This window comes from Mus caroli, unplaced genomic scaffold, assembly GCF_978045245.1.
Source record: "Mus caroli unplaced genomic scaffold, Mus_caroli_1 scaffold_15, whole genome shotgun sequence".
NCBI lineage: Eukaryota > Metazoa > Chordata > Mammalia > Rodentia > Muridae > Mus > Mus caroli.
Window position 1 is genome coordinate 105,497,399 of NW_028227270.1, and position 25,067 is coordinate 105,522,465.

At 40.5% G+C, this 25,067-nt stretch overlaps 1 protein-coding gene across 1 annotated transcript in view; it reads right to left on the minus strand.

Moving 5' to 3' along the window:
- Nucleotides 1-25,067, minus strand: part of Gli3 (GLI family zinc finger 3) — a 266,310-nt gene that overhangs the window by 43,603 nt on the left and 197,640 nt on the right. The window contains exon 10 of the mRNA XM_021180371.3: nt 24,378-24,518. Coding sequence (XP_021036030.1) covers nt 24,378-24,518 — 141 coding nt within the window. The remainder of the gene's footprint in view (nt 1-24,377; nt 24,519-25,067) is intronic.

Sequence of the window (25,067 nt, forward strand, 5' to 3'; positions counted from 1 at the left end):
TCCAGAGCTTAGAACAAGGCCTATGTGAAAGCAAGGTTAAAGAAATTCTTATATGGGGGGGGGGGAGGCTTCCCTACTAAATAAACCCTAAGAACTATAAATTTCAACTCTGGGCTATCTTGAAATATCAAAGAAATGTCTCTATGAGTCTGAAATGAAATAAGTTTTATATGAGTATCTTTAAGTGCACCTAATTATTTAAAAAGGAATTGGACCACATCCTTCATGTCATCCCAGCCCCTGGCATCTGGCTGACTTTATCTGGGCCACACTATATCCAACTTCCAGGCCATTCCTGCCTGGTCATCCTGTGTTCCAGCCCAGTCTGATAAGTCTTGCATGCACACTTCCCAAATGGCAGGTTTGGCCCCAGGAAGAAGCAGCTGTGCCAATCACGCCAGCTAAGTATTAAGTACACCTGTATAGACCTTTGCTCATCTGCATCCATCCAATTTCCAGACCTAACAACCTGTGCTCTGGGACAGACCTTTGGCTCTATTAATTAAAAGAAAGGCAGGACCCAAATAACTGGATTAGACGAATTGGGGAACACTACAACAGGAATTAAAGGAATACAGAATATTATAAGGGGATCCTTGAAACACCTACATTCCAGTCAGAACAACCTAAAGGAAATGTGTGGTTCTAGATGCATCCTAATCCTCAAAGTTAAACCCAGAAAAGATCAACAACCTAAACAGACCCATAACAAATAAGGAAATTGAAACACTGTCTTCTAAGACAAAAACAAAACAAATAAAAAAATCTCAGAGAGATTCATAACAAACTTCTACTACTTAAAAAAGATTTACAACCATACTTTTAAAATTATTTTTTTAAGAAGAAAGAAATAGAAGGAACACAATGTGGACCTGGTAACACATGTCTTTAATCCCAGCACTGAGGAGGCAGAGATACTAAGATCTCTGTAAGTTACAGGACACCCTGGTCTATATAGTGAGTTCCAGGAAAGCCAGGGCTATCTAGAGAGACTTGGTCTTAAAAATCACAACAAACAAACCAACTACCACAGACCAGTATCACTGATGAAGATAAATTTAATAATACTTGCACAGAAGCTGGAGAGATGGCTCAGCAGTTAAAAGCACTGACTGCTCTTCCAGAGGTCCTGAGTTTAATTCCCAAAAACCACATGGTTGCTCACAACCACCTGTAATGGTATGTGATGCTCTCTTCTGGTATGTCTGAAGACAGTGACAATGCACTGATATATATAAAATTAATAAATCTTAAAAAATAAAAAACTAAAAAAATAATACTTGAAGAGAATATAGGCATACCATTTTTAAAAAGACCATCCACTATGGTCAAGTTGGCTTTATCCAGTAGATACAGGGATAGATGATGGTACAACATACATAAATCAATAAATGTAATGAATCATATAGGTGGACTTAAAGGCAAAAATTAAACAGTCACCTCAACAGATGTAGAAAACATTTTAGCAAAAATCAAAGATGATGTCTTAAGAGAAAGCAGGACTAGAGTAACAGAGTATATATGACAAGCCCACATCATCATCCTAAATGGTGAAAAATCTGAAGTAAATCAGGATTGAGACCAGGCCAATCATTATCCTCATTCTTTTTCAACCACCTCTAGCAATTAAGACAAGAAAAGGATATTAAAGGGATAAAAATAGGAAAAGAAGAAGTCACATCATTCTTATTTGCAAATCATATGATATTATGCATAAAAGATCCCAAAAATTCTGCCAGGGAACTTCTAGAAATGATCAGCAATTTGAGCAAAAGATCAGAATACAAACTCAACTTAAACAAGAATCAGTAGCCCTTCTAAGCATCACCAACAAGCATGATGAGAAAGATATCATGGGATCACTCCTATTCACAATATCGTCAGAGAAAAACAAATGACTAGAAATAAACTTAAGGAAGGAGACAAAAGATATACAATAAAACGTTTAACTCTTTGAAGATATTGAGGACATAATGGACCAGTATCTCTGCTATGTGATTGTGTCTTTCATGGTACAAGGAAAGATGTATCTATGAACTCTCTCAGCAGTACAGCTGCCTAAACAAGAAGAGAATGATGGCAGTATCAGTGGTTACGCACATGTGGATGGGGAAGCTTCATGGACCCCACCCCTACACGAAGAACTACAGGAAGTTATTGACTGCTGAGAGAGGGAGAGTTTCTCTTCTCCATGAATAAGCTCTCTAACTGGCAATCTCATATCAAGTGGTTAGCCCAAAAACATACCTATGAGCAACACTATAGGGACTCAGCAGGCTACATGTGTGTATACATGGATACATATATATATATATATATATATATATATATATATATATATATATATAAAACTAATGTTAATATAATACTGTAAAGAAGGAAAAGGTTCAGCGGAAGAAAACTCCCTTGCTGGTGGGATTGCAAACTGGTAAAACTGCTCTGGAAATCAATCTGGACGTTCCTTGGAAATCTGGAAATAGATCTACTTGAAGACCAGCTACACCACTCTTGGGCATATACCCAAAAGATGCCCCACCATGCCATAGGAGCACATGTTCCACTATGTTCGTGGTGGCCTTATTTGTGATAGCCAGAAACTGGAAACAACCTAGGTGTCCCAAAACAGAAGTATGTATACAGAAAATGTGGTTCATTTATACAATGGAGTACTATTTAGCTATTAAGAATGAGGACATCCTGAGTTTTGCCGGCAAATGGATGGAACTAGAAAATATCATCCTGAGTGAGGTAATTCAGACCCAAAAGGACATGAAATGGTGTGTTCTCACTAATAAGTGGATGTTAGCCAAAAAAGTACAGAATACTCAGGATACAATCCCCAGAACTCAAGAAGGTAAATAAGCCAAAGGACCCAAGTGAAGATGCCTCAGTCCCACTTGGGAGGGAGAAGAAAGCAGTCACAGGGGGCAGAGAGAGGGAGAGGGGAAAGGGAGGGGAAGTGGGGGAACATGATCAGGTATTGGGGGAGCAGAAATAGGACGGAAGTCCTGAGGGCCAGCAGAAAGAATGGAAACAGGCAACCTCCCAAGGCAGGAAGTGGGAGGACCCTTTAGAATGCACTGGAGACTTGGGAGGTGAGAGACTCTCAGGACTCAAAGGGAGGGAGCTTGGACAAAGTGCTTTACAGTGGGGAGAGGGAACTTGTAGAGTCCACCTTCAGTGGAGGGACAGGATATCAAGTGGAGGGATGGGGTTGACATAGCACAGTCAAAAGCTCTGGCCCAGAATTTTTCTTGTCTGAAGGAATGTCAGGAAATGGAGAAATGCACGAGAAAATGGCAAAAATGGAGAAGAGCATGAGAGAAAGGAGGTCTAGTGACAGGCCCAAATTGGGATCCAGCTCAAGGGGAGGTCCAGGGTCCTGACACTATTACTGATGCTGTGGTGTGATTGCAGACCCTCTGAGAGGCCCAACAAGCAGCTGAAAAAGTCAGACGTTACTGATACTAGCACCCAACAAATGGATAGAAGCTGGGGACCCCTGTGGTTGAGTTGGGAAAAAGCTGAAAGAAGCTGAGGAGGAGGGTAGCCCCAATCAGCAGTCTCAACTGACCTGGACCCCCCTAGATCTCTCAGACACTGAGGCACCAACCAGGCAACATATACATACCCCTGACACATATACAGCAGAGGACTGCCTGATCTGGCCTCAGTGAGAGAAGATGCACCTAACCCTTGAGAGAGACTTGAGGCCACAGGTAGTGGGGAGGTCTGGTGGGGAGAAGGTGGGGGTGTTGGAACATTCTTCTTGGAGATGGGGAGAGGATTTATGGGACAGGGAGTGGTCGTGGATGGGGGGAGATCAAGAGGGGGATGAATATTGGACAGTAGAAAGGATTAAAGAATAAAAAATTAAATACATTAAAAAAGAACTACTTTTTAATGACACCAATTAAAACTTATATATAATAGAATTAATAGCTAATTTAAAAACATTTTGGGGACAATAAAAAGACTTCTGATATACTTAAACAAATGAGAGAAAGTATGAAGCAAAATAGAAAACAAAACAGTAAAATTAAGAAGACAGCAGGCATCTAATGAATCTAAACAACCACAGCCTGATAACACTGAACTGAACATCTCAATAACATCGGGGATCTTTTACAACATTGGAAAACAAAAGTTCTAAAAACAAATTTAAAAGAAAGTTATTGAAGATTTTGTATTTCCCAAAAGCTCTTGAACAAAATAGTTTTATTGGAATGCTATTCAAACACTTATGAAACACAATTTTATTTTGCTATGTAAAGCTCACCAGACAAAGTACTATAAACATAATATAGAACATTAAAGAGAGGAAGGGCATGATATGGAGGGAGATAGGGCACAGGGGAGTGGGAGAGGAAGACAAAGAAATATAGAAGCCATAAAAATAGCTCAGCAGGTAAAGGATTTTGCCACCAAGACTGCCCATCTGAATTTGCCTCCTGGGACCTACAAAGTAGGACAAATTGGCTTTCTCCTATTATCTTCTGACCTCCATCTCCTTAGATGGCAAGTTTATATGAAAACCAATCATTTGGCATAAAACACTTAGAATTTTCTTAGCAATATATACAAGAGTGCTTCATTTACATGTGCCAGTATTATCTTAAATGAACAGTAAACATTATATAAAATTAAATGTCCAAAGTATTCCCATTAAAACCAAATTAAAAACATAGTTGAATCCTATTAATGGAACCTACCCTACACACACACACACATTCTAAGAACCCTATTCTATACCATAATAAGTATGTGTTTATTCAAAAAAAGATAAGCCTCATCACATAAAAATAATAGATTTATATTTATGTTATAAATTTTAAGGTAATAAAATACAGAACCAGAGAAGATAATTTAGTATTATCACTGTACACACACAATAAACAAAACACCAGCTATAAAAAATATACAAAGTAAAACAAGAACAAAAACCAACCAACCAACCAACCTCTTCATGACCAGAAAGTGGCAAATAAAAAAACATAAATTACTTCTAAGGGAAAGGCAGTAGGCAGGCGTGATGGCTCTCTCTCTCATGATTCCAGCACTTGAGAGGCAGATGTACAAGGATCAGGAGTTCAAAGTCCTCCACAGCTCCTTACTGAGTGTGAGGCCACCTTGCGTTACTCTTTCTAAAGAATCTAAACAACCAGAAACAGAAACAGCCAGAAAGGAAGATAAGAAGGAGTGTTGATTCTCTTTTAATTTAAGACTTGAATAAAACTCCAGGCAAAATCCCAGTGGAATATTCATTTAATCTTAGTTAAAATAACACTACCACTAATTAACAGTTATTTTGCTTTAAAGATTATAGCAGAAGGGAACAATAAACATTAGGAACAAACATTTTAGACAAAGATGTTAATTAGTTCTAATAGTGAAAAATGTTGAGGAAAAAAAAATCTAAATGACAAGGATTAAGTGATTATAGCCAGGGGTTGGGGATTTAGCTCAGCTGGTGGAGTGCATACCTAACATACAGACAGCACTGGATTCTATGCCTAAAGCTGCATAAAGCAAGCATAGATGTGATGTGTGTGTGTGAAATCTCAGTATTCTAGGAGATGGAGGTCATTCTTGGCTCCATAGCAAGTCAGTGTGTGGTAAGAGATCCATTCTAAAATAGGGCAGTTATGGCTGAAGCCATCACACTAATTATAAATGTATATGTCAATCGGATAGCCCCAATTCTCAAAAACAGATCATGAAAATAGATGTGTAGATAAATATCAAACTTTATTTCTCCTACTTGAAAGCATGTTATGGTGCATAGATACCATACGGTTGGTCAAACAAAAAGATAATCATTTTGAACAAAGCATGAGGGCACTGTCAATCTACACTAGCGATAAGGAGTTCGGCTGCTAAATCAAGTGTTTCAAAATTATAGATCAGGCCAGGTGGTAGCACCTCATGCTGTTAATCCCAGCACTTGGGCAGGGTCAGGGTCAGGGTCAGGGCCAGGGCCAGGGTCAGGGTCAGGGCCAGGGCCAGGGTCAGGCATACCTCTGTGAGTTCGAGACCAACCTGGTCTACAAAGTGAGTACCAGGGCTACACAGTGAAACCCTGTCTCCAAAAACAACGAAGTTCACAGATCAAGTAAACATGAAATAAGTACTAGTGTTAACCCATGTCTCTACAGTTCACCACTGTCTCCTTCCACATTGGCACTTGGCCCAGCTCAGCAGGCTACTTTACTCATGACTATCACTATTGCAATGAACAGTTTGCCTTCTAATTTCAGGATTTATGTAGCCTGATTGACAGTGGTGAGAAATGAACTAGCATAGGTTTGTCTTTGGGGTTCTTGAGCTTCCTATCCTATATGCATGCAGTAACAATTAATGACCACAGAGACCATGAATTTATCAGAGAGCAAGGAGAGGCATAAGGAGGCTTTGGAGGGAGGAAAGGGAGAAACACTATAATTACATTATAATCTCAAAAATTTTTTAAAAGTAAAACGACGAACTTAGAATGTCTGGGCTGCATTGATGTGTTTCCCTGAGGCTCATGGAGGCAACAGAGGGCATTAGATCTGCTAGAATTGAAGTTACAAAACATGACACAAAACTCAAAAAGGTTCAGTGTTTCTTAGTTGCTATGGTTTTAGTCTCCTAACTTGCCCTGTATTTAATGCATGAGTGAGTGTGGTCTCTTTAAGGCGGCCATTATCAACCTGTGGGTCAGGACCCCCACAAGGGTCAGATATTTCAATTATGAATTGTAACAGTAGCAAAATTACAGTTATAAAGTATCAATAAATACATTTATGGTTGGGGGTCACCACAACATGAGAAACTGTATTAAAGTGTCACAGTGTTAGGAAGGTTGAGAACTCCTGCTTTAAGGGCTCTAATCTGCATGTCAGTATCATGTTCCCCTTACATGGAGTTTTAAAGTCCATTTTAACAATGGACAGATGACTTATTAGGTGACCAAATGCTACATGGATAAAAATAACTCTTTATCCTAATTTCAAACATGAGTATACTTGCCTATCCAAAGCATTAAGAAAAATCAGTAGCCACTATGTGTTGGAGAGTTTCATGTCAGCTTGATACAAGCTAAAGTCATCTGAGAGGACAAACCTCAATTAAGTTAATGCCTCCGTGAGACTGGGCTGTAGGCAAGCACGTAGGGCATTTTCTTAGTCGGTGATTGCTGGGGGAGCACCTAGACCATTGTGTGTGGTGCCATGCCCGGGTCGATGGTCTTGAGTTCTACAGGCGAGCAGCGTGAGCAAGCCAGTAAGCAGCCTCCATAGCCTCCTGCCTCCAGGCTCCTGGGTTGCTTGTGTTCCTGTCCTGTCTGAGTTCTGCCCTGGCTTCCCTCAGTGATGGGCTGTTACCTGTAGATTTGAGTAGAACAAACATTCTCCTCTCCAATTTGCTTCTATTCATGGTGTTTCATTATAGCAATGACAACCCTACCTAAGACACACTTATTCACTTACCAACATGTATATACCCACTGTCCACCAGACTAGTTCTAGCCCTGGAAATATAGCACTAAATCAAAATTGTAATTTCATGCTATTCTAATTTGGAAGAGGACATGATGGATGTTTTCCAAGGCTGCTCAGGACACCCTGGGATATGTTATCAGCACTGGTGGTCGGTAAAGATCTTTACTGTGAGATGATCAAATACAGCGGGAAGGGCAAGTGCCCAGCTCCCAGATAGGGCATGGCCTTGATGCCTTAGTTAACAGTGAAGAGACCCACTGGCCCAAAAGGATATGCAAGAAAAAATATTTGGGTTGTAAAAATTAATAGGAAAAGTCATCATACAGTTCATTAATTGCATATGTTTAATTACTCCCCCTAAATCCTCTTAAACTTTACACTCTACCGCAATTAAACATTTTGAAAAGAAATTTCCAGCAAATTGGAGCCAACTGGCTGTATTTAAATGCATCCACAGAGGCCAGTGGCTTTAAAGCATTTTAGAAGTACAAACGAACCACTTGATCCCAATAGCCAAATTACAAGTCTGAAAAAAGTCACGAGTGTGATGGAATGGAGCACTCCAGGGGTATCCAGAGCTCTGAACCCAAGTCAGATCCTGAACACCAAGGTCTCCAACATATCTCTAAGTATCTGCTACATTAACATGCCCTCCACCAGAGAAACAGCAGGAATGACCCAAGAATGGCCACTACATGGCTTCTTTCTGGGACAGACAGGGAGATGGTGCAAAAAAGCTAAGAAGTCACCCCCAGGAGAAGCATTTCATATTTATACCGGAGTCTTAAACTATGCCCTATAGGTGATTTCCAATGGTTGTTGAGAGTGGAAGCTACAATCAGAGCCTCTAGGACTAGCCTCCTCAGGGTCTTGGAGGGTGTGGAGAGAGAAAAGAGCTACTTTTAGGCATGCATTGGGAAGCAGTCAATGTCCAATGGTTAGAAAAAGGCCAGGGTCAGTACACGCCTTGTTCTGTCCATTTATTCCTGTCCAGTGACCTTCCAAGAGCCACTGTGTCGGGCAGAAAGGATAGAGTCAAATACTAATATTTATTTTCTATGGATCTAGATTTCTTTTCAAATTATCTTTCCTAATCATCTCTAGTTTTAAAGTCTAAAGCCAGAATCAGGAAGGGGACCCCATTTTGTAAGAAAAGTTGAAGAAGGAAAGTGGAAGAATAGGGAGTGTTTGGAACAGGAGGGAGGATACTTTAGGTCATTCTCATGTCATAATCCCAAGTTCAACATGGTCATCCCAGTGAAATGGTTACATCTCTAAGAACTAAATTGTGTGTGTTTTGTCATTGTTGCTGTTGTTTGTTTGCTTTTAGCCACAAGGAACTTAGTGTCCCACCCTTTACTCATAGATGAAACTCTGTAATAAGTACATTGCATCCGCCTGTCATGCTGGAGGTCCCAGGTTCAATTCCTGCAACACACACACACACACACACACACACACACACACACACACACACACACTGGGAGGGAGAGGGAGAGGGAGAGGGAGAGGGAGAGGGAGAGGGAGAGGGAGAGGGAGAGGGAGAGGGAGAGGGAGAGGGTCTTTGTCAAGTGGTTGGGACTCTGAATTATATAGCAGACAGATTTTGCTACAATATCTTTGCCATAAGTTCTCAGAACACAAGTTTTCCAAGAGGCAGCCTTGAGGCTTGATAGTAAGTGCCTGTGGTTCTTGATCCTTACCTGAGTTTAGAGACCTAGTAAGGGCAGGTGTTCCCAGATTTGTATGCCCTGGAATGTCCAAGGTACTGGGTCCCAGTCTCTCTGAACTGGTTTAGGGTGGGACTCAGAGGCATCTAATCACCACTGTACTAGTGAGCATCATTTGTGACCAGGACCCTAGGGAGGACAATGCATGGAGGTGCAGGCTAGTTCAAGGATCCTGTCTCAGATAGGACCTGAGGAAACTGTGTATTCAAAATCTACAGAGCATTTCTACCATTAGCCTCTGCCAAGAAATGCCCCTGTCCAAGCTTGAGCACTAATCTAAGTCTCCTGCTGGGGGAGGAGGTATGTTGGGTAGAAAACAAACTTACCACCCTGGGCAGGTCAGCTGACAGCTCATTAGAGTTAATGCAGCATTGAGAAGAAGCCAATACTAATTACCATCTGGCACAACCTGCCTCCTTCCTCACGACAGCACAGCAGCCAAGCATGAGTTGTCAGCTGCAATGCAGATTGCACATAGGCTAGCCATGAACCTCACTAAAACCAAGCAGACAGAAAGGGCAGGAGCAGAGATACACCCTCAGACACCTGAGACTGGGAGCTCCTCATTAAGCAGAACAGAAAGCCAACTGCCATGGTCTGCATCAGGTGTGCCCAAAGACCAAGGACTGATGACTGGAAGACAGTGAAGGGTGTAAAGAAGCCAGAATCTAGAAAACTTTTCAGAGTGCAATATGGTTTAGAAGGAGAGGTGACTCCTAGTCTTTTGTATAGAACTTTGGGAAGAAGACAAATGTTCTATCAGTTCTGGCCTCCATAGTCATGGCAGCTTAACAGACAAATTCAAAGTATAAATCGTTTAATTTAAAAACTTGTTAGCTTCATTATTCCTTTACATATGCTATATGTGAGCATTCATCTGTATTCTTACATAAATTTTCAGGATTGGTCATGAGAAAATCCAAAAGGGACTAAAACTGCTTACTGTCCAGGTTAGGGTCCAAACCAGGAAATGTTAATCCAAAGAAACATGGCTCACCATGTGTTAGGGAACACATCTCTAACACTTGTAGGACCCCAGAAGTGGGCTGCCAAGTAAACAACTACCTAGTGCTGGTCAGACTTTCTCAGCATCTAGAGGTACCTGGATCCTTAATCCTAGTATTCAGGAGGCAAAGGCAGATAGAGGTCTGAGTTTGGGACCAGCCTTGGCTACATGGTGAGACTCTGCCTGGAAAAAAAAAAGTTATTTAAATCTTTCATTTCTCAATTTCTAAGATTCTGATTTTTTTCAGAGATTCCTGATGATATGAGCACATTGAATGTACAAGTGATGGTGACATCAGTTCTTTTATGATGCTCAGAAGTGTCACAGGGGTTTCGAAGGCAGTCTACAAAAAGTTCTTATCTCTAATCTACCTCAAAACAAAACTTTTATACATTCATTTTTATCCTATGATCCAGAAAAGAAAGGAGGAAAATGAAGGGCATTTAGCCATTACAGGTACACTAATAGGACCAGAGAAAGCCTAGCTCTGTCCAGAGGACAGAAAATGACAGAAGGAAATTATTAAGAAAATGAGGATAGGAAGAAATTTAGGAGGAAGAAAGGGAGGTACAAAAGGGGAGGTAGGGAAGGGTTCAGAAACAGCTCCAGTGAGTCATTACCATGCAAACGAGAAGCCGAAGAGTTCAGTCTCCAGAACCCATGTAAAAAACTCAGTGAAGTGATACTTGCTTGCAATTTCAACACTAAGGGGAAGTGATTGGTGGAACTTTGGGATCTTTTGGGATCTTACAGGTCAGCCAGCCTAGCCTAGCTGGTGGATGATATCCAAGTTTGACTTTGATGTCAGGCCTCCACACACATGCACACATGGGCATGCATCATATGAACACACAAAGGGAAAGAACAGAAATAAACGGAGAGAGAGGGCACCAAAGTGCATGCATATGCTTGTTGGATGTCTATGTGCTCAGAACTGAAACATTCCTCCCTGGAACAAAGAGGAAGGTGCATACTCAAGAACTAAGTGAAACTTAGAAAGACTCAAAGAGCCAGTGAAAGGTGTGGTATGAACATGGCCCCTTCCAAAGCTGCTAGGAAGAGACTGTCTGGCTGAGCTTTGTACTCAGATCCAAGGATGCAATCTGAGTTGCCACCCCATGTTTTTAGTGATGCCAATCTCTTTAGTCAACCATGCTCCTGCAATTACCTTTTCACCTAGACCCCTGTCAGTGAGTGGCCCCGAGAACCTCACCTGGTTATAAGATAGACTCTGCTGATTAATTGTCTTTGGTCTGTTATCAGTACTCTATCAGGGGTTAACTCTGGTTTGCCATGTCATGGCACTTGCGAAAAACCCAACATTATTATACATAGAACAGATGAGAACAAATTCAGCAGCGCTAAAGTCTAATTCTGACTGTGTTTGAATAAATACAAAAGCAAGGCTGAGGCACACTCCAATAAGAATTGTACTTTGAAAAGGAAAAGTGATAGAAAGAATTGTGTAAGACTAAATATATTATATGGAAGTCCCATAATTTGAGACTCTTACCCACACTGTAACCTCTTTTTTGAGTATTCTAAATGTATTAATTTTTGAAAGGCTCACAGGACACAACATTTAAGTTATTCAAGTTAAATCCTTGGGGTATAAGTCTGATTTCTAAAAACATTTCCAACAGAAGTTTCCATCTGTAAAGTCTAGAGTAGGGTAAATCAACATTAAAAAGTAAAGGAAAAAAGTGGAGTGGAGGTGGCTACGAGACAGGAGGAGCAGCAAACATCTCAGAGCACTGAAGTTCTTTCCCAGGCACTCGAGGGCCCTCCTGTATGAACAGCACAACCTCCTCTGCTTAACTTACTAGGAATTACTCATAATAACACAGAGGCGAATAGGAATGGAGAATCTTGAGATCAGAAGCTACTGGGGATATAATAAAACGAAACAAATGCTTGTCTCTTCCTCATTGGAACACAGGCATGTAAACAGCTTACAAGAGACTTTTTTTCAGGGCTTTGGCTTTCTTTAACACACCCAATAACTGTAAGCCAACATAAGCTTAACGTGAGCTGCTAGACTGTGTGCAGTTTTCTAGAAATTATCTGAATATGATTCAGATGGTATACTTCTGTTTCCATGATTGAGAATCACACTAGCTAGTTTAGGTGGGTATCTCATTGCCTAGTAATATAGGGCAGAGGGTCAAGTTAAAAAAACAGTTGTTAGCCAATCAAACAAACAAACAAACAAACAAGTACAGAATAACCAAGATACAGTCCACAGAACTCAAAAAGGTCAACAAGCTGATATAAAATGTGGTACATTTACACAATGGAGTACTATCAACTATAAAAACCAATGACTTCATGAAATTTGCAGGCAAGTGGATAGAACTAAAAAGTAACATCCTGAGTGAGGTAACCCAGACATAAAAGAACACACATGGTGTGTACTCTCTGATATGTGGGTATTAGCCCAAAAAAAAAAAAAAAAAGCTCGGATACCCAAGATACAACCCACAGACCACATGGAGTTTAAGATGGAAGACTGAGGCGCAGATGCATTAATTGTACATAGAATGGGAAACAAAATAATCACAGGAGGTATAGGGATGGAGGGACCTGGGAAGGAGAAAGGAGGGGAGAAGAAAAAAAAAAGGCGGTGGGCAGAAACAGGTATTGGAAGGGACAGAAGTACAGAGGGTCAGGAAATTGAATTGAAACTTGTAACAGTGGGGGATGGGGAGCTGGGGTAGCCACTAGAAAGCCCCAGACTCCAGGGAAGCAAGAGGCTCCCAGGACCCAATGGCTATGACTCTAGCCTAAATACCCAACAAAGGGGAGGCAGAACCTGCAGAGACCACCTCCAATAAATAGGCACGGCCCCCAGTTGAGGGATGGGGCCATGCAGGCATCTCAAAATTTTTAACCCAGAAATTTTCCTGTCCAAAGGAAAAAACAGAGACAAAACATGAAACAAAGATGGAAGAAAAGGCCACCCAGAGACCACCCCACCTTCGGATCCATTCCATCTTCAGACACTAAACCCTGACATTATTGCTAATGCCAAGAAGCACTTGCTGACAGGAGCCTGATGTGGCTGTCCCCTGAGCAGTTCTACCAGCACCTGACCAATACAGATGCAAATACTCACAGCCAACCATTGGATGGAGCCTGAGGACCCCAATAGCTAAGGGAAGGACTGAAGACACTGAAGGTGATTGCAACCCCTTATGAAGAACAATATCAACTTAGAGGACCACACAGAGCTCCCAGGGACTAAACTACCAACCAAAGAGTATACATGGAAGGAGCCAGGACTCCAGATACATATGTAGCAGAGGATAGCCCTATCTGGCATCAATGGGAGGGGACAGAGGTTTGATGCCCCAGCATAGGGGGATGCTAGAGGGGTGAGGTGGGAGTAGGTAAGTGGGTGGAGGAGCACCTTCATAGAGGCAAAGGGGAGCAGGGACAGGGGACATAGGATGGGGTGTGTGTGGAAGGGTAACCAGGAAATGGGATATCATTTATGAATAAAATGATTACTAAAAAAATAAATATTAATAAAAGATGGTTTGTGTATGAATGGAGAATTCATCAGCATTAAACCACCCATGATCAAGTAAGGGGACTTCTAGACTTCATTGTTCTTGGGAGGACTAAAAATTAGAGTTCATTGAGGGACACACATAAGTCTAGCTTCTGCAAGCTATAGTCATTTCTACTGACCAGAGCCTGAACTCTGCCACCCCTGGCCCCTCACACAAATTACCATTTAGAAAAAAAAATTGTCATTCTACTGTTCTATTTGTCTCCTCCCACTATATCTAATACTTTGAATACTATATTTGCATTTCTTTGATGTAGCTCAACACTGTTTTTGGAGAAGTGGCCATGGTGGATGTATTGAGATTTATGCTGAATGATGTCTGGAAACTCATAGATGGCAGCATCGATACAGGTGCCTTACAATTAACCTGGCCCACTGCCCAGACTGTGTGGCCCAGGGAGGTAAACTGGAAAATACATCTCAGAGGCTAATGACCCTGGAAGTATCGCCACCCAAAAAGCAGGAGCCAACACAGGGTGATTAAAAATTGCCATTTATTTGGCAGTTCTTAGAGGTAATTCCCACTGTGAGGGCTATTGCCAAAAATAATTGAAAATAAAAAACTTGCTTCAATATATTCATAACTTCACATTAGTCAAACATTTGAAACACTTATGTTTATCTCGACCAATTACATCAAGATAAACTGTTTGGAGCGATATGAAGAAATATTAATGGGTCGATTGGAGGAATGAAGCACTGATATAGGCCATGGCACATATAAGCCTTGCAAACTTTATTCTACATTAAAACAATCAAAACCAAACCCCAAACAAACAAACAAAACAGACACAGCAACCACATATTACATAAATCAATTTAAATAAAATACCCAGAATAAATATTCATAGAAATAGAAAGTATATTCTGTGTTTTTAGGGGCTAAGGAGAGTGGGACAAGAGGTCCCTGGTAGATACACCCATCTTGGGGGTGTGCTGATAACATGGTGGACATCAATAGTTGTGATGGGTGCCTAATATTTGAATATATGTAAGGTCTGAACTGAGCCCAGCAGTGGGCAAGGCAGTGGGCACTGTTCTCTCTTACTCCAGTCTTCACACATTCCCAGCTGAACGTCTAAGTTAAATGAGAGAGTCATAAAATATCAGCAATAGCAAAATGTTTTGTAACCTGAAATTATCAAAAATTAATTCAAGGTAAAACATAATGAATCTCAAGTGTTTCTGACAGTGGTCATCCAAATCCCGTCATGAGATTTTACTGCAGCCTTGGTTCTGAGCACAGCACATGGCCATACCACCCCACACAGTGTACATACCACCTTTTCTCATATGGTGAGTATAGAACATTACAAATTAGATACATGCAAAAGTTTCTTCCTATACAAATAGAATGGTTTATTTCTAAATAGCAAAAACTTTCAGAATATTTTTCTACTATCATTCTCAGTAAATTTCTATTAGCTTTGTAATATTTATTATGCTAGAATATTTGATTTTTTAAAATCCTGTTTAAATTGCTAACTCAAATTGCATACAAATATCACTAAGTAAATTTGGCTTTGGATTAGGCAGAATTTCCAACAATGTCTAAGTCGCCCCTGAACAAAACTTAAGTCATTCTGTTCTATAGGGTTATGCAAAGTAGAATTCTCATGAATGATGATTAAAGATTCAAAATATCAAATGTTGAAGACATTCTACATCCTTTAAGTTTCAAATATTCAGCAAACTGAATTTATCATGCAAATAAATATCTATCTCATCAGCATGCAAATTTGCTTCCTTGTTTAGTAAATGATAAAATTATATGTGTATCAAGGGATTGTCTTAATATAAATTTATGATTTCCTGTGAGTACGTATTGATTTCTATACTTAGTTTACATACCTATATACCTATATGAATTTTTTTTCCTGGTCGAAGGGGGTAGAAAAAGCAAGTTTAAGTAGCTCCCATGCTACCCCTGAGAACACAGCAGCCAGGTTTCTGCCCCGGCCGGTCCTCGTCTGGCTCCTCCTCCCCCTCTTCCAGCAGTCACCCTGCTTGTGCTTCAAGCAGAAAGGATAAACCTAATGAGTCCAAATGTCAGCACAATATAAATTACGGCAAAGGGGGAAAGGCAACAACTTGATGCATGGCTGAAGATCTGAAAGAGGAATGTCCACCATTGTTTGTGATTATGGATCACATCACAATCTAATAGCAATTTTTATTTAATCAATAATTTCCATGCTGGACAGACAGCCCTGTTACAGAGAATCGACAAACAGGTACTGATAGCGACAAGCCTCGTTATTAATCTTTCCTCTGCAGGCTTATCAGCCAAACTACTGTAAAAGGCACCACCAAGATGGATATTAGAAACCACCTTTTTCCCCACCCCCACTTTCATTTCTTTCTTCCTCTCTTAGGACATTCTGTGTAGTGCAGACTCTACATTTATTTGCGTAACCCCGGGCATGAGTGGCATAAAAAGGCAGTTCACATAAGCAATTTCACAATCTGTAGACCTAGACCATTGCTTAGGGTTAGCCATTATAGGCTAATAAATCATACTTTCTCTTTGAGTTGTCAATCGCCAACAAAACCTTTGTACAAGCACTGGCATCTGTAATTCCGTAAAGGCTTTTCATCTTGAAATAAGATGCTCTGCACTGATAACAGAATAATCCCCTCCTGATCAAGAAAAATAAAATCAAATCTGCATTTTACCAATTAAAGCTGCTGCCAGAAGCCAAATGGCTCAGCACTGAGACTCCGCTGAAGTTTATCTCTGCTAAACACAAGGAGGAGTACCATTAGGCTGTGTTTCCTTTGTGCCTTGACTACTTTACCTTGCTATGGAAGCTGTGCTGAGCACGGTGTGAGAGCCACAAGGAAGACCCGTTTCTCATAAGCCAGGGCCACTTTGCTGTGTGTCATGTCCTGCTCTCTAGAATATGGGAGCACCACTTTGTATCAAACAAAAAGCAAGGTGGCATATAGGGAGATGATGTGTCATTAAGAGACATAAACAAAGTCCTGTGCAGTAACATAAGACTTTTGGAGAACTCAAGGCTCTAAGTGCAAACTGGAAAATAAAGTGCACCACGAAGAGAAACATTGAACAATGAAATAAATAAATAATCCTCATAAACCCCTACTGACACTGAAGACGTGACTCGAGATAGGAGGTAGCTTCTGGAAGTTCAACAAATGTCATTCTCTCTTCCAATCCCTGATAAACCAATCTCAAACCAAACCAAAACAGAATCTCAAGATCCCTAAGTAATAAGCACAAACCAAAGATGAGGACTTAGTTCGTGTGTAAAACCAGCTTTCTGGTGACTTTTTTTGACTGCCACTTGTAACAACCATATTAGCTGCCTGGAATTGTGAAATATCTCTAAACTAAGATTTTACAAGGAATTTTAAATAGTCCCTTCTGTAGGCACTACTTCTGACTCCACAACCTTGGCTGCTTCAGTGCAGGGACAGCTACCAAGGCTTTGCAAAGCTCATTTCAACTCAAGACTTTCTTCCTCCAACAACCCCTTCCCCTTGTTCCTTGGTCTCAACTCCCGCTCCTACTCTCCCACTCCTTATGAAGAATGATGCTTGCCACTCTTTGCCCAAGATGCATATAATAAACCATTCTGGCATTGTATTCCTAAACCAAGGAACCCAGCCTCTTAGTGCATTAGGAATATGTATGGGTAAAATGGGTAACACTCCACTGTGAACTCCTTCCTGCTATTCTAACATAGAACACTAACCACCTTACTACTTCAGTCTTTCCCTGTTTGAGTTGACTTGTTGTTTGTTCAAGACAATGTTTATATCGTATCTCTACAAGACCTTTCATTTATTCCTTAGCACCTCTGCTTTCTTTCCCTAACTTCCTGAGCTTATGTGCATAGTACTTCAAAATAATCTGCCCTGTGGTCTTACCCGAAAACTCAGAAACTAAGGTGAGTATGTCAGTCTCAGCTCTCCAGGTCTGACACTCATGTAGCCTTTTCCTTCTAGAGACTACTTACAATTTGCAGTGGTCACCAGGGGGTAGAATATGTTTGTGGGAAGGATCCTATACCGGGAGCATGTGATACTGAATTAGTGGACTACTTATTATTTCTATTTAATGAAACACAAATGAAAGATTTCCTTGGCCTCGCCATTCAGTTTACTTGAGTTTATTAACTCTAACTCCAATAGATTCAATTTCCTTGTCTGAATAAACACTACTACCCAAAGTACTTGAACTAGTCCACCTTATCCAAAACTCCCAAACAAAGTCAAACTAGAAAATGAACAAAATAAGTTAAATACTACGACAGCTTTAAAGATGAGAAATGGGAATTAAGCTGTAGGTAATGGAAGAAATCAAGTTGGGGCAGATTTAGGAACAACATCTCTACCATCTCTACCATCTATCTGCAGTTCTTAGAATTGCCTCCTGTGACCTGGAAAGGTAGGGGAGGAGCAGACTGGTTGAAGGTTAAGGCCTTGTCCTATATATAGTCTTTTGAGGATAAGGCTCTTACATTTTCTTGCTGACATTAATTGTTGTAGAAAAGAATAACTCATTGATGGCAGTATTTGGCTAACCTCAGAAAAACATAAATGTCCCTGAATCTTCAAAGTCTTTACAATAGAAATGGCTTCCTGTTCCTAGAACTGGCTTATGTCAAAGCAGGCACATGATCTCCAACCTCACTTGCAGAGATTTCAGAGGCTGGAGTCTAAGCAACTTCCTTGGGTCTGCAGGAAAAAAATGAGTTGGGCATTTTTCACAGAGAAGAAAGGCTCGGCTGGCAATGGGTCATGCTGAAGACTAGTGAGTGATCAACCTTGCTAAAAGTGTAATTTCCAAGAAGCTCTGCCAGTGTATACACAGATACTACACCTCACCCCTCAGCAGCCCACATGTAGATTTTGTTATCTTTGGTTCTTCTTCTTCTTTTTTTTTTTGCCAGAGATTAAAAAACAAAAACAAACAACAGGTCAGCCATCCTTCCTGCTTAATCCTAACATTCCAAAGTAGGAATAACTTTTATCAACACTGTAAGTGGAAGGGTACAAATAGCGGCCACTTTGTGTTTCAGGGTACAGCTGATAATATATAGAGAAAATTCTGGTTATCCCAGTTGGGGGATGAGGTGTTACAGGCATTCAGTGGGAAGAATGCTTTTCAACATCTTACAGCAGGTAGGATAGTGTCTGCAGCAGACAATGATTGCTGTACCTTAAGGAGAGCCTTGAAGAGCATTCCAGAACCCTGGAACCCACAGAGAGCCTCTAAAGGTTAGCAGCACACAGGTACTAAGAGGTAGGGGCCTAAAGCCCATTCAGCTTCTCTGAGGAGGCTTTGGGAACTGGGGGTTGGTTCCACAACTTTTAGATCCTAATTTCATGCTGGTATCCCTACCTGGAGACCACCTAAGAGCCATCTAAAGCAGGCTTCTTCACTGCTATAACAACTTTGAAATAGCACTATATTTTTCTCTTTTATAAGAAGAATCACTAACATTATATTGAAAGCAATTTTTATGATACGTGAAACTAACAGTTTTATGTTGTTGAAGCTATATTTCCCAACAGGGTGGATCAGTTTTTAAGAGTCCAAGCAGCCTGTTTAATGAGCCCATGCCAGTGCTGGGACCGAGTAGGATGTGGCACTCCCTCGCTCATATAGTCCAAGTCTAGCAACAATTAATATAAGAAGAGCCTTAGAATGCACACAGGAACCCCAAGACCAACAGATTCATCGCTCTGTCCTCCCCAACTCAGCCTTCAAAAAACACACAAGAGGTGGAATTGCCTCATTTAGACTCGATGTCTGTTTCTCACAGGGTCCACTGAATGTGATCTCTGCTTGGCCTTGGACATCTGGGACAGTATTTATTTTCACGACTCTTTCACACTCTGATAAGTGAGAAAATAATGTCTGAAAGGGTCAAGTGGTGTCTGGGACAGCATTCTGAATCAGGGCTGGGGTGAGGCTGCTACTGAGAATCTAGTTGGGGCTTGGGGTTGCTTTAACACACACAGCCCTCATTCCCTGCTCCTTCAACACAATCTCTTAGATATATTTAGATGTAAATGCTTTCTGCAGGTGAAATTTAGACAAGAGCTTCACAAAAAACACGACCCTTAAGGCAAAAATCATTGCAGAGTGACTTTGATGTTTGTCGTTTTTATTCTATAGTTTACATGCCTCATTTCCAAATAATTAGAATAGGAAAACGAACTAGCAACTACAGGTAGAAGGAAATAAGATCAAAATCTCTACTTGCTCGTTTTAAATTTTAGACATGAAACCAATCCATCCCTACCTCACATCTGAGACCATTCTCACATCTTAAACCCAATTTTCTATTAGGTAAAGATGTTCAATGCAACTTAGTACAGTGATAAAAGTTAGACAAGGGACATGAAATGCAAATTTAGGATTAGGGATTTACTATGAAAACAATATATTCACATCAAACATTCCTGTGTGTTTATAGATACAATTATACACCTGAACCTCTGATATTAAAATGAAAGCTCTTGATTTTTATGCTGCAAATGGACAGAATTTGTTTCTAATCAGCAGCAAAAGTGATTAGGAGAGAACTTTAGCATGCTTTTGAAGATCAAAATTTGCAGCATATAAAAGCATTTGTAATCCAGGTAGGTGGTTAATCATTCTACAAAAAGAAAAAAAAAGTGACACCATGCTTTAAAGATGCAGAAGGAGGATCACATTTACTGAAATGCCACCCAGCTGAAGTCATATGTTATTATAAATCCATTTCCTGTCTGAAGTTCAGTTTTAAGATACCGTGACCATCCATCGTTGCCAAGGCACCGCCATCCTGGGGCATGTTCCTAGAAATTACGTTGGAGAACAAAACTGCTAAGAACTATTTTTACTTTCTGTAGACTGTTGGGAAAGACCTTGTATGTATTAATCACTAAACAAGACTACAGGAGATTTGTTTAAAGGCAGTGTTTTAAGTGTTTGTGGATCTGTTGAAGAGTGACAGTGTCATAGTTGAAGCTGGACAAGGTGAACAGTGACTGCTCTGATTTTCTTCTTTCGGATTTCAACAATGATGCTTACAAGCACAGGGAGCCAAGGGAGCAGTGCTAAGGCCACTCTAAAATGTACACTTTGACATAAACTCAGTGTCACTGACCACTGAATCCTTCAGGTTTCAGAGAATGCAAGACAACCTTGAGCTTCACGCTATGAGGATTTCGATTGTCTCCACCACCAAAAGTCAAGGGTAGAGTCACTTTTAGGACAAAATTCGAAGAAAGAAGCTGAGCTGAGCAAAGTCTAGAAGGTAGGTGGAGCCTCTTTCCATGACACAGGCTGAGTTAAGTAAGAAACAGTAAAGGCTGGGGCAAATACTCCGGGAACTGACACAGCCCAACTTCAGAAGCACATTTACACACAGGTCCTCTGTAACATAATGCACAACAGTAGAATCTGGCAAATTCAAACCTGAACAGAAATGTGGGATTTCAGCTTACCCTGAAACATCACAATATGTGTCTTTCAGAAATCAGGTTTGGATCTTGACAAATTTATCAGAAATACAATCAATCAATCAAAAGTACTTGTAATTAACTTTTTACTACATATTCTTCTTGTGCTTTTGTTGCTTTCTATTTTAACCGGTACCAAGAAAGAGTCAAAATATAACAAAATCCTGGTGAACAGAAATACATGTACATTTTCCTAGTTTCTGGTAATAAAAGTAAATTTGTTGAAAATTTAATACTAACTTAAGAGCAACTAGGACCAGCTACAATTATCTTGCTGTGAGATAAAGTTAATTATGAATCACTGTGATAACAGATCCTGGCTGCAGCACATCTAGAATAACATCCATTTGGGAAAGGAAAGGTGCTTTAAATAAAAAGGAAGAGGAGGAAAGGCCATATTCTGTGTATCTGTTCAGATGTAATAGAGGAGGTAATCTTTCCCCTAGAACACGGCACGCACTGCACTAGAAGGGAGAGTACTGGCAGGGAAAGTCAGCCAGTTCCTAATTCCCTTCTTCAACTTTGCGATTTGCTAATGTGAAACACATGTCTCTCTTTTGCACCAACTTCAAATAGCTCTGGAATTCCAACCTTGCAGCTCAGCGACTGAAGCAGAACAAGGGGAGAACTTGTCAGGATTTAAGGGCTTTCAGCAAAGCCCTTCAATTGCAGCCAGCACCCTATTCCACGGCAGGATATCAATTATAGATAGTGACTTGCTTTAGCAGGCAGTCGGGACTGTCAGACACTAGATAGACAACCATGAAGAATCATGAATCTTTCTATTAACTGTAAGAGGGGGGAAAGAATGGGTCATGGCTATAAATAAGGCAGAGCAGCAGAATGGTTTAACACCTTGCCGCTTGGTTGTATGTGGCATGAAAATCCAACTAATAAGAAAATGTCTGCACTCTAAGGAAGGTGGCAAAAACCAAAACAGTTAAGGCTTCCATCTTTCCTTAAAAACTGGTATATATTCCATCTCTCACCAAAGTAATTAGGTAGACTTGAAATACCTGTTACTTTAATAAAAAAAAAAAAAAACAAAACAAAAAAACCAACCAAACAAAAAAAAAAACAAAGCACCTATTTTACCCAGGATCACCACTATTGCATCCAGCAGCACCCAGGGCAGGACAGCATAGCACATAGCATGGGCAGTGTACAAGCAACTGAATTGCACACGTGTGGAATTTCTACCCTTCAGATGGGAACCACAGGTTTTGCAAGCTATAATGTTTAACTCACTTAATTCAGTTGGCTTACTCTTGTAATTCAGTTTAGACTAAAATTAAGGTCATAAAGGTACCACACTGGGTCGTGACTAAACCCAGAGACATCAATCTCCTCTCTGTGATTTAGAATCTTAACAAACTGCTGTATGTGTGCTGTCATGAGTGAAGATGGGCTCCACTTAACTGTCAACACCATGGTCATTCAACTGGTAGCATCAGCACCCTTCTCACAGAAATGATTCAAATCTACTGAGACATTACAGGAATCTTGGCATTGAGATTATATAAAATAACTACAATAGCCACTGCCTTTACAATGCTTTTACAACATAAAAAAGGGGAAAAACCCCTAAACCCAACAGGTCTTGGTATCAGTTAGGTAGTGATAAGGTTCAGGTGCTACCCTAGCCCTCATCCTCACTGGTAATGTTCCTGGCATATGGTACTCTTTGAGAATACTTCCTCATGGGAAAGGCGATCTAACTTCTCCTCTTAGTATTACAAGGCCTTTGTGCTTTCCATTAAAGCAGTCAGCACAAATAAAGAGTCATTAAGCCAGACTTAGCCTAAAATTAGTCCTCGAATAAAACCAAAGAGGAAGGAAAAGAAAAAAAAAACCATCAAATTTCATGTGTGGAAAAACCTGAAAATACACATTAATTAAAAACATTTGACTTACTTTTTTGGCTGTACTTGAGAAATCTATATTTCTATTTACACATATACAAAGAGGCATGATTTAAAGAGAAGTGAGGTCCTGCTGGTAAGAGGTGAAATCTAACATTCTGTATATCAAGTTTTTCGTAATCTGGTGTGCTAGACTTGACACAATCACTACAGTAGCAGTTCTCAACTTGTAGGGCACAAGCCCTTTGTGGGGTTGCACGTCAGATATTTACATTACAATTCATAACAATAGAAAAATTACAGTTATGAGACAGCAACAAAATGATTTTGTGGTTGGGGAGATTATGGCAACATGAAGAAAGCGTTCACAGCATTAGGAAGATTGAGAACCACTGCACTATAGAGATGCTCAATCATAAGAAACTGTCCTATTTGGTACAATCATCCTTAGGGCCGTAACAGGGCACTGCGCTTCTGTAGAGATGTCATCTCAGCCTATATCTTCTTATTCCAGACACTCTAAATGCCATGTCAGTTGATCCTGGTCTTATATGGCTAGAATGCTCCACTGGCATCTGAGTTTGTGCCAAGCATGACTAAGACACAGCAAAGGAGCTATGGGTATTCATCAGAAATAACACTCGAGAGTGAGGAAAAGATATCTGGCCTTGGTTTGGTAAGAGAAGGAATGGTGTCATAACGTGACTACTGTGGGGTTTCCATCATTAAACACAATTGTTTCCATGCAAGCTTTAATCCACAATGTTGCCTTCAGGTCAAAAATAAAGTGCTACATTGCTACATACAATAATAGGAGGCTCCTTAAACGTTGAGGTCTGTAAAAGGACCCATCTGTTTTTGTAATATTTTTATATTGTTACTGAGTCCTGGAAGGGGAATCAAACTTAGTTAAAAGGTTAATAATAATTCATGTCCAGCTTACTATTACTCAATAACCATCAAAGCCTCTAACTCAAAATAGTGTTTTCTGGCTTACAGGATCAGAGTCATTACGCTCTCTATTGAAGACTTTATTGAATTTTACACTAAGCTTTAGCTGACTGAACAGGTCAAGCACCATGGCTCAGGGTTTCCTTTATTCTCAGAAAATCATAAAGCCCCCTCCAGTTCTCAGTGCTGCCAGCTAAGAAACTTGACTCCGCGCAGGGTCAGAGCCGCTGCCCTCATGCAAAGGTCGCTGATTTGGGAAGCTGCGTCCGTCCCTGCACAGCAGCCACTTACATGCACAAGCTGATCTTGGGTGTCGAACTCTCTGGTGCAGCCTTCCCAGTGGCAGTTTGTCTCGTAGATGACTTCAGGCTCCTGCTTGCTTTCATCTTTGTCCGCTTCCTCCTTGACTAGGGTTGTTCCTTCCGGCTGTTCCTGGGAGGGTGAAGGCAAGAAACAGAGAGAAAATCAGGCAGGGTGGAAAAGAAAGAAAAAAGCTGAAACCAGGCCCTGCTCCAGAGACTAGGAACAAAACTGACATCTTAAAACAAACAAACAACAAAATAAACAAATAAAAAATCCAAGGCAAAAATTAAATAACAACAAACCCCATAAAAGTAGCAAATTTTACTTACTATTCCAAACTGTCCCTATTTTGTTTGGTTGTTTTGATTGTCTTCGATCGCTTTATTTATTGTTATATCTTATAATGCAGGCGAATGGCACTGACATACTTTTAGTTATTTCCCCTGATGTGAGAGGTACTTTGTAGGCTTTTCTGTTAGGGATCAAGCCTTCTTGGTTTAATATCAGGTCTTCAGGGAAATGTTTGTCTGATTCATGGTTGAGGCCATGGAAAGAACATCGGATGCTCTGGACAGGCTTTCCTAGTCCTCACCAACAGCTTCTTAGTAAATGCAATGCAAGCAATCTCCAGGATTCTACCAGGATTCTAGGCACTAGCTACACAGACAGATCTGAGCA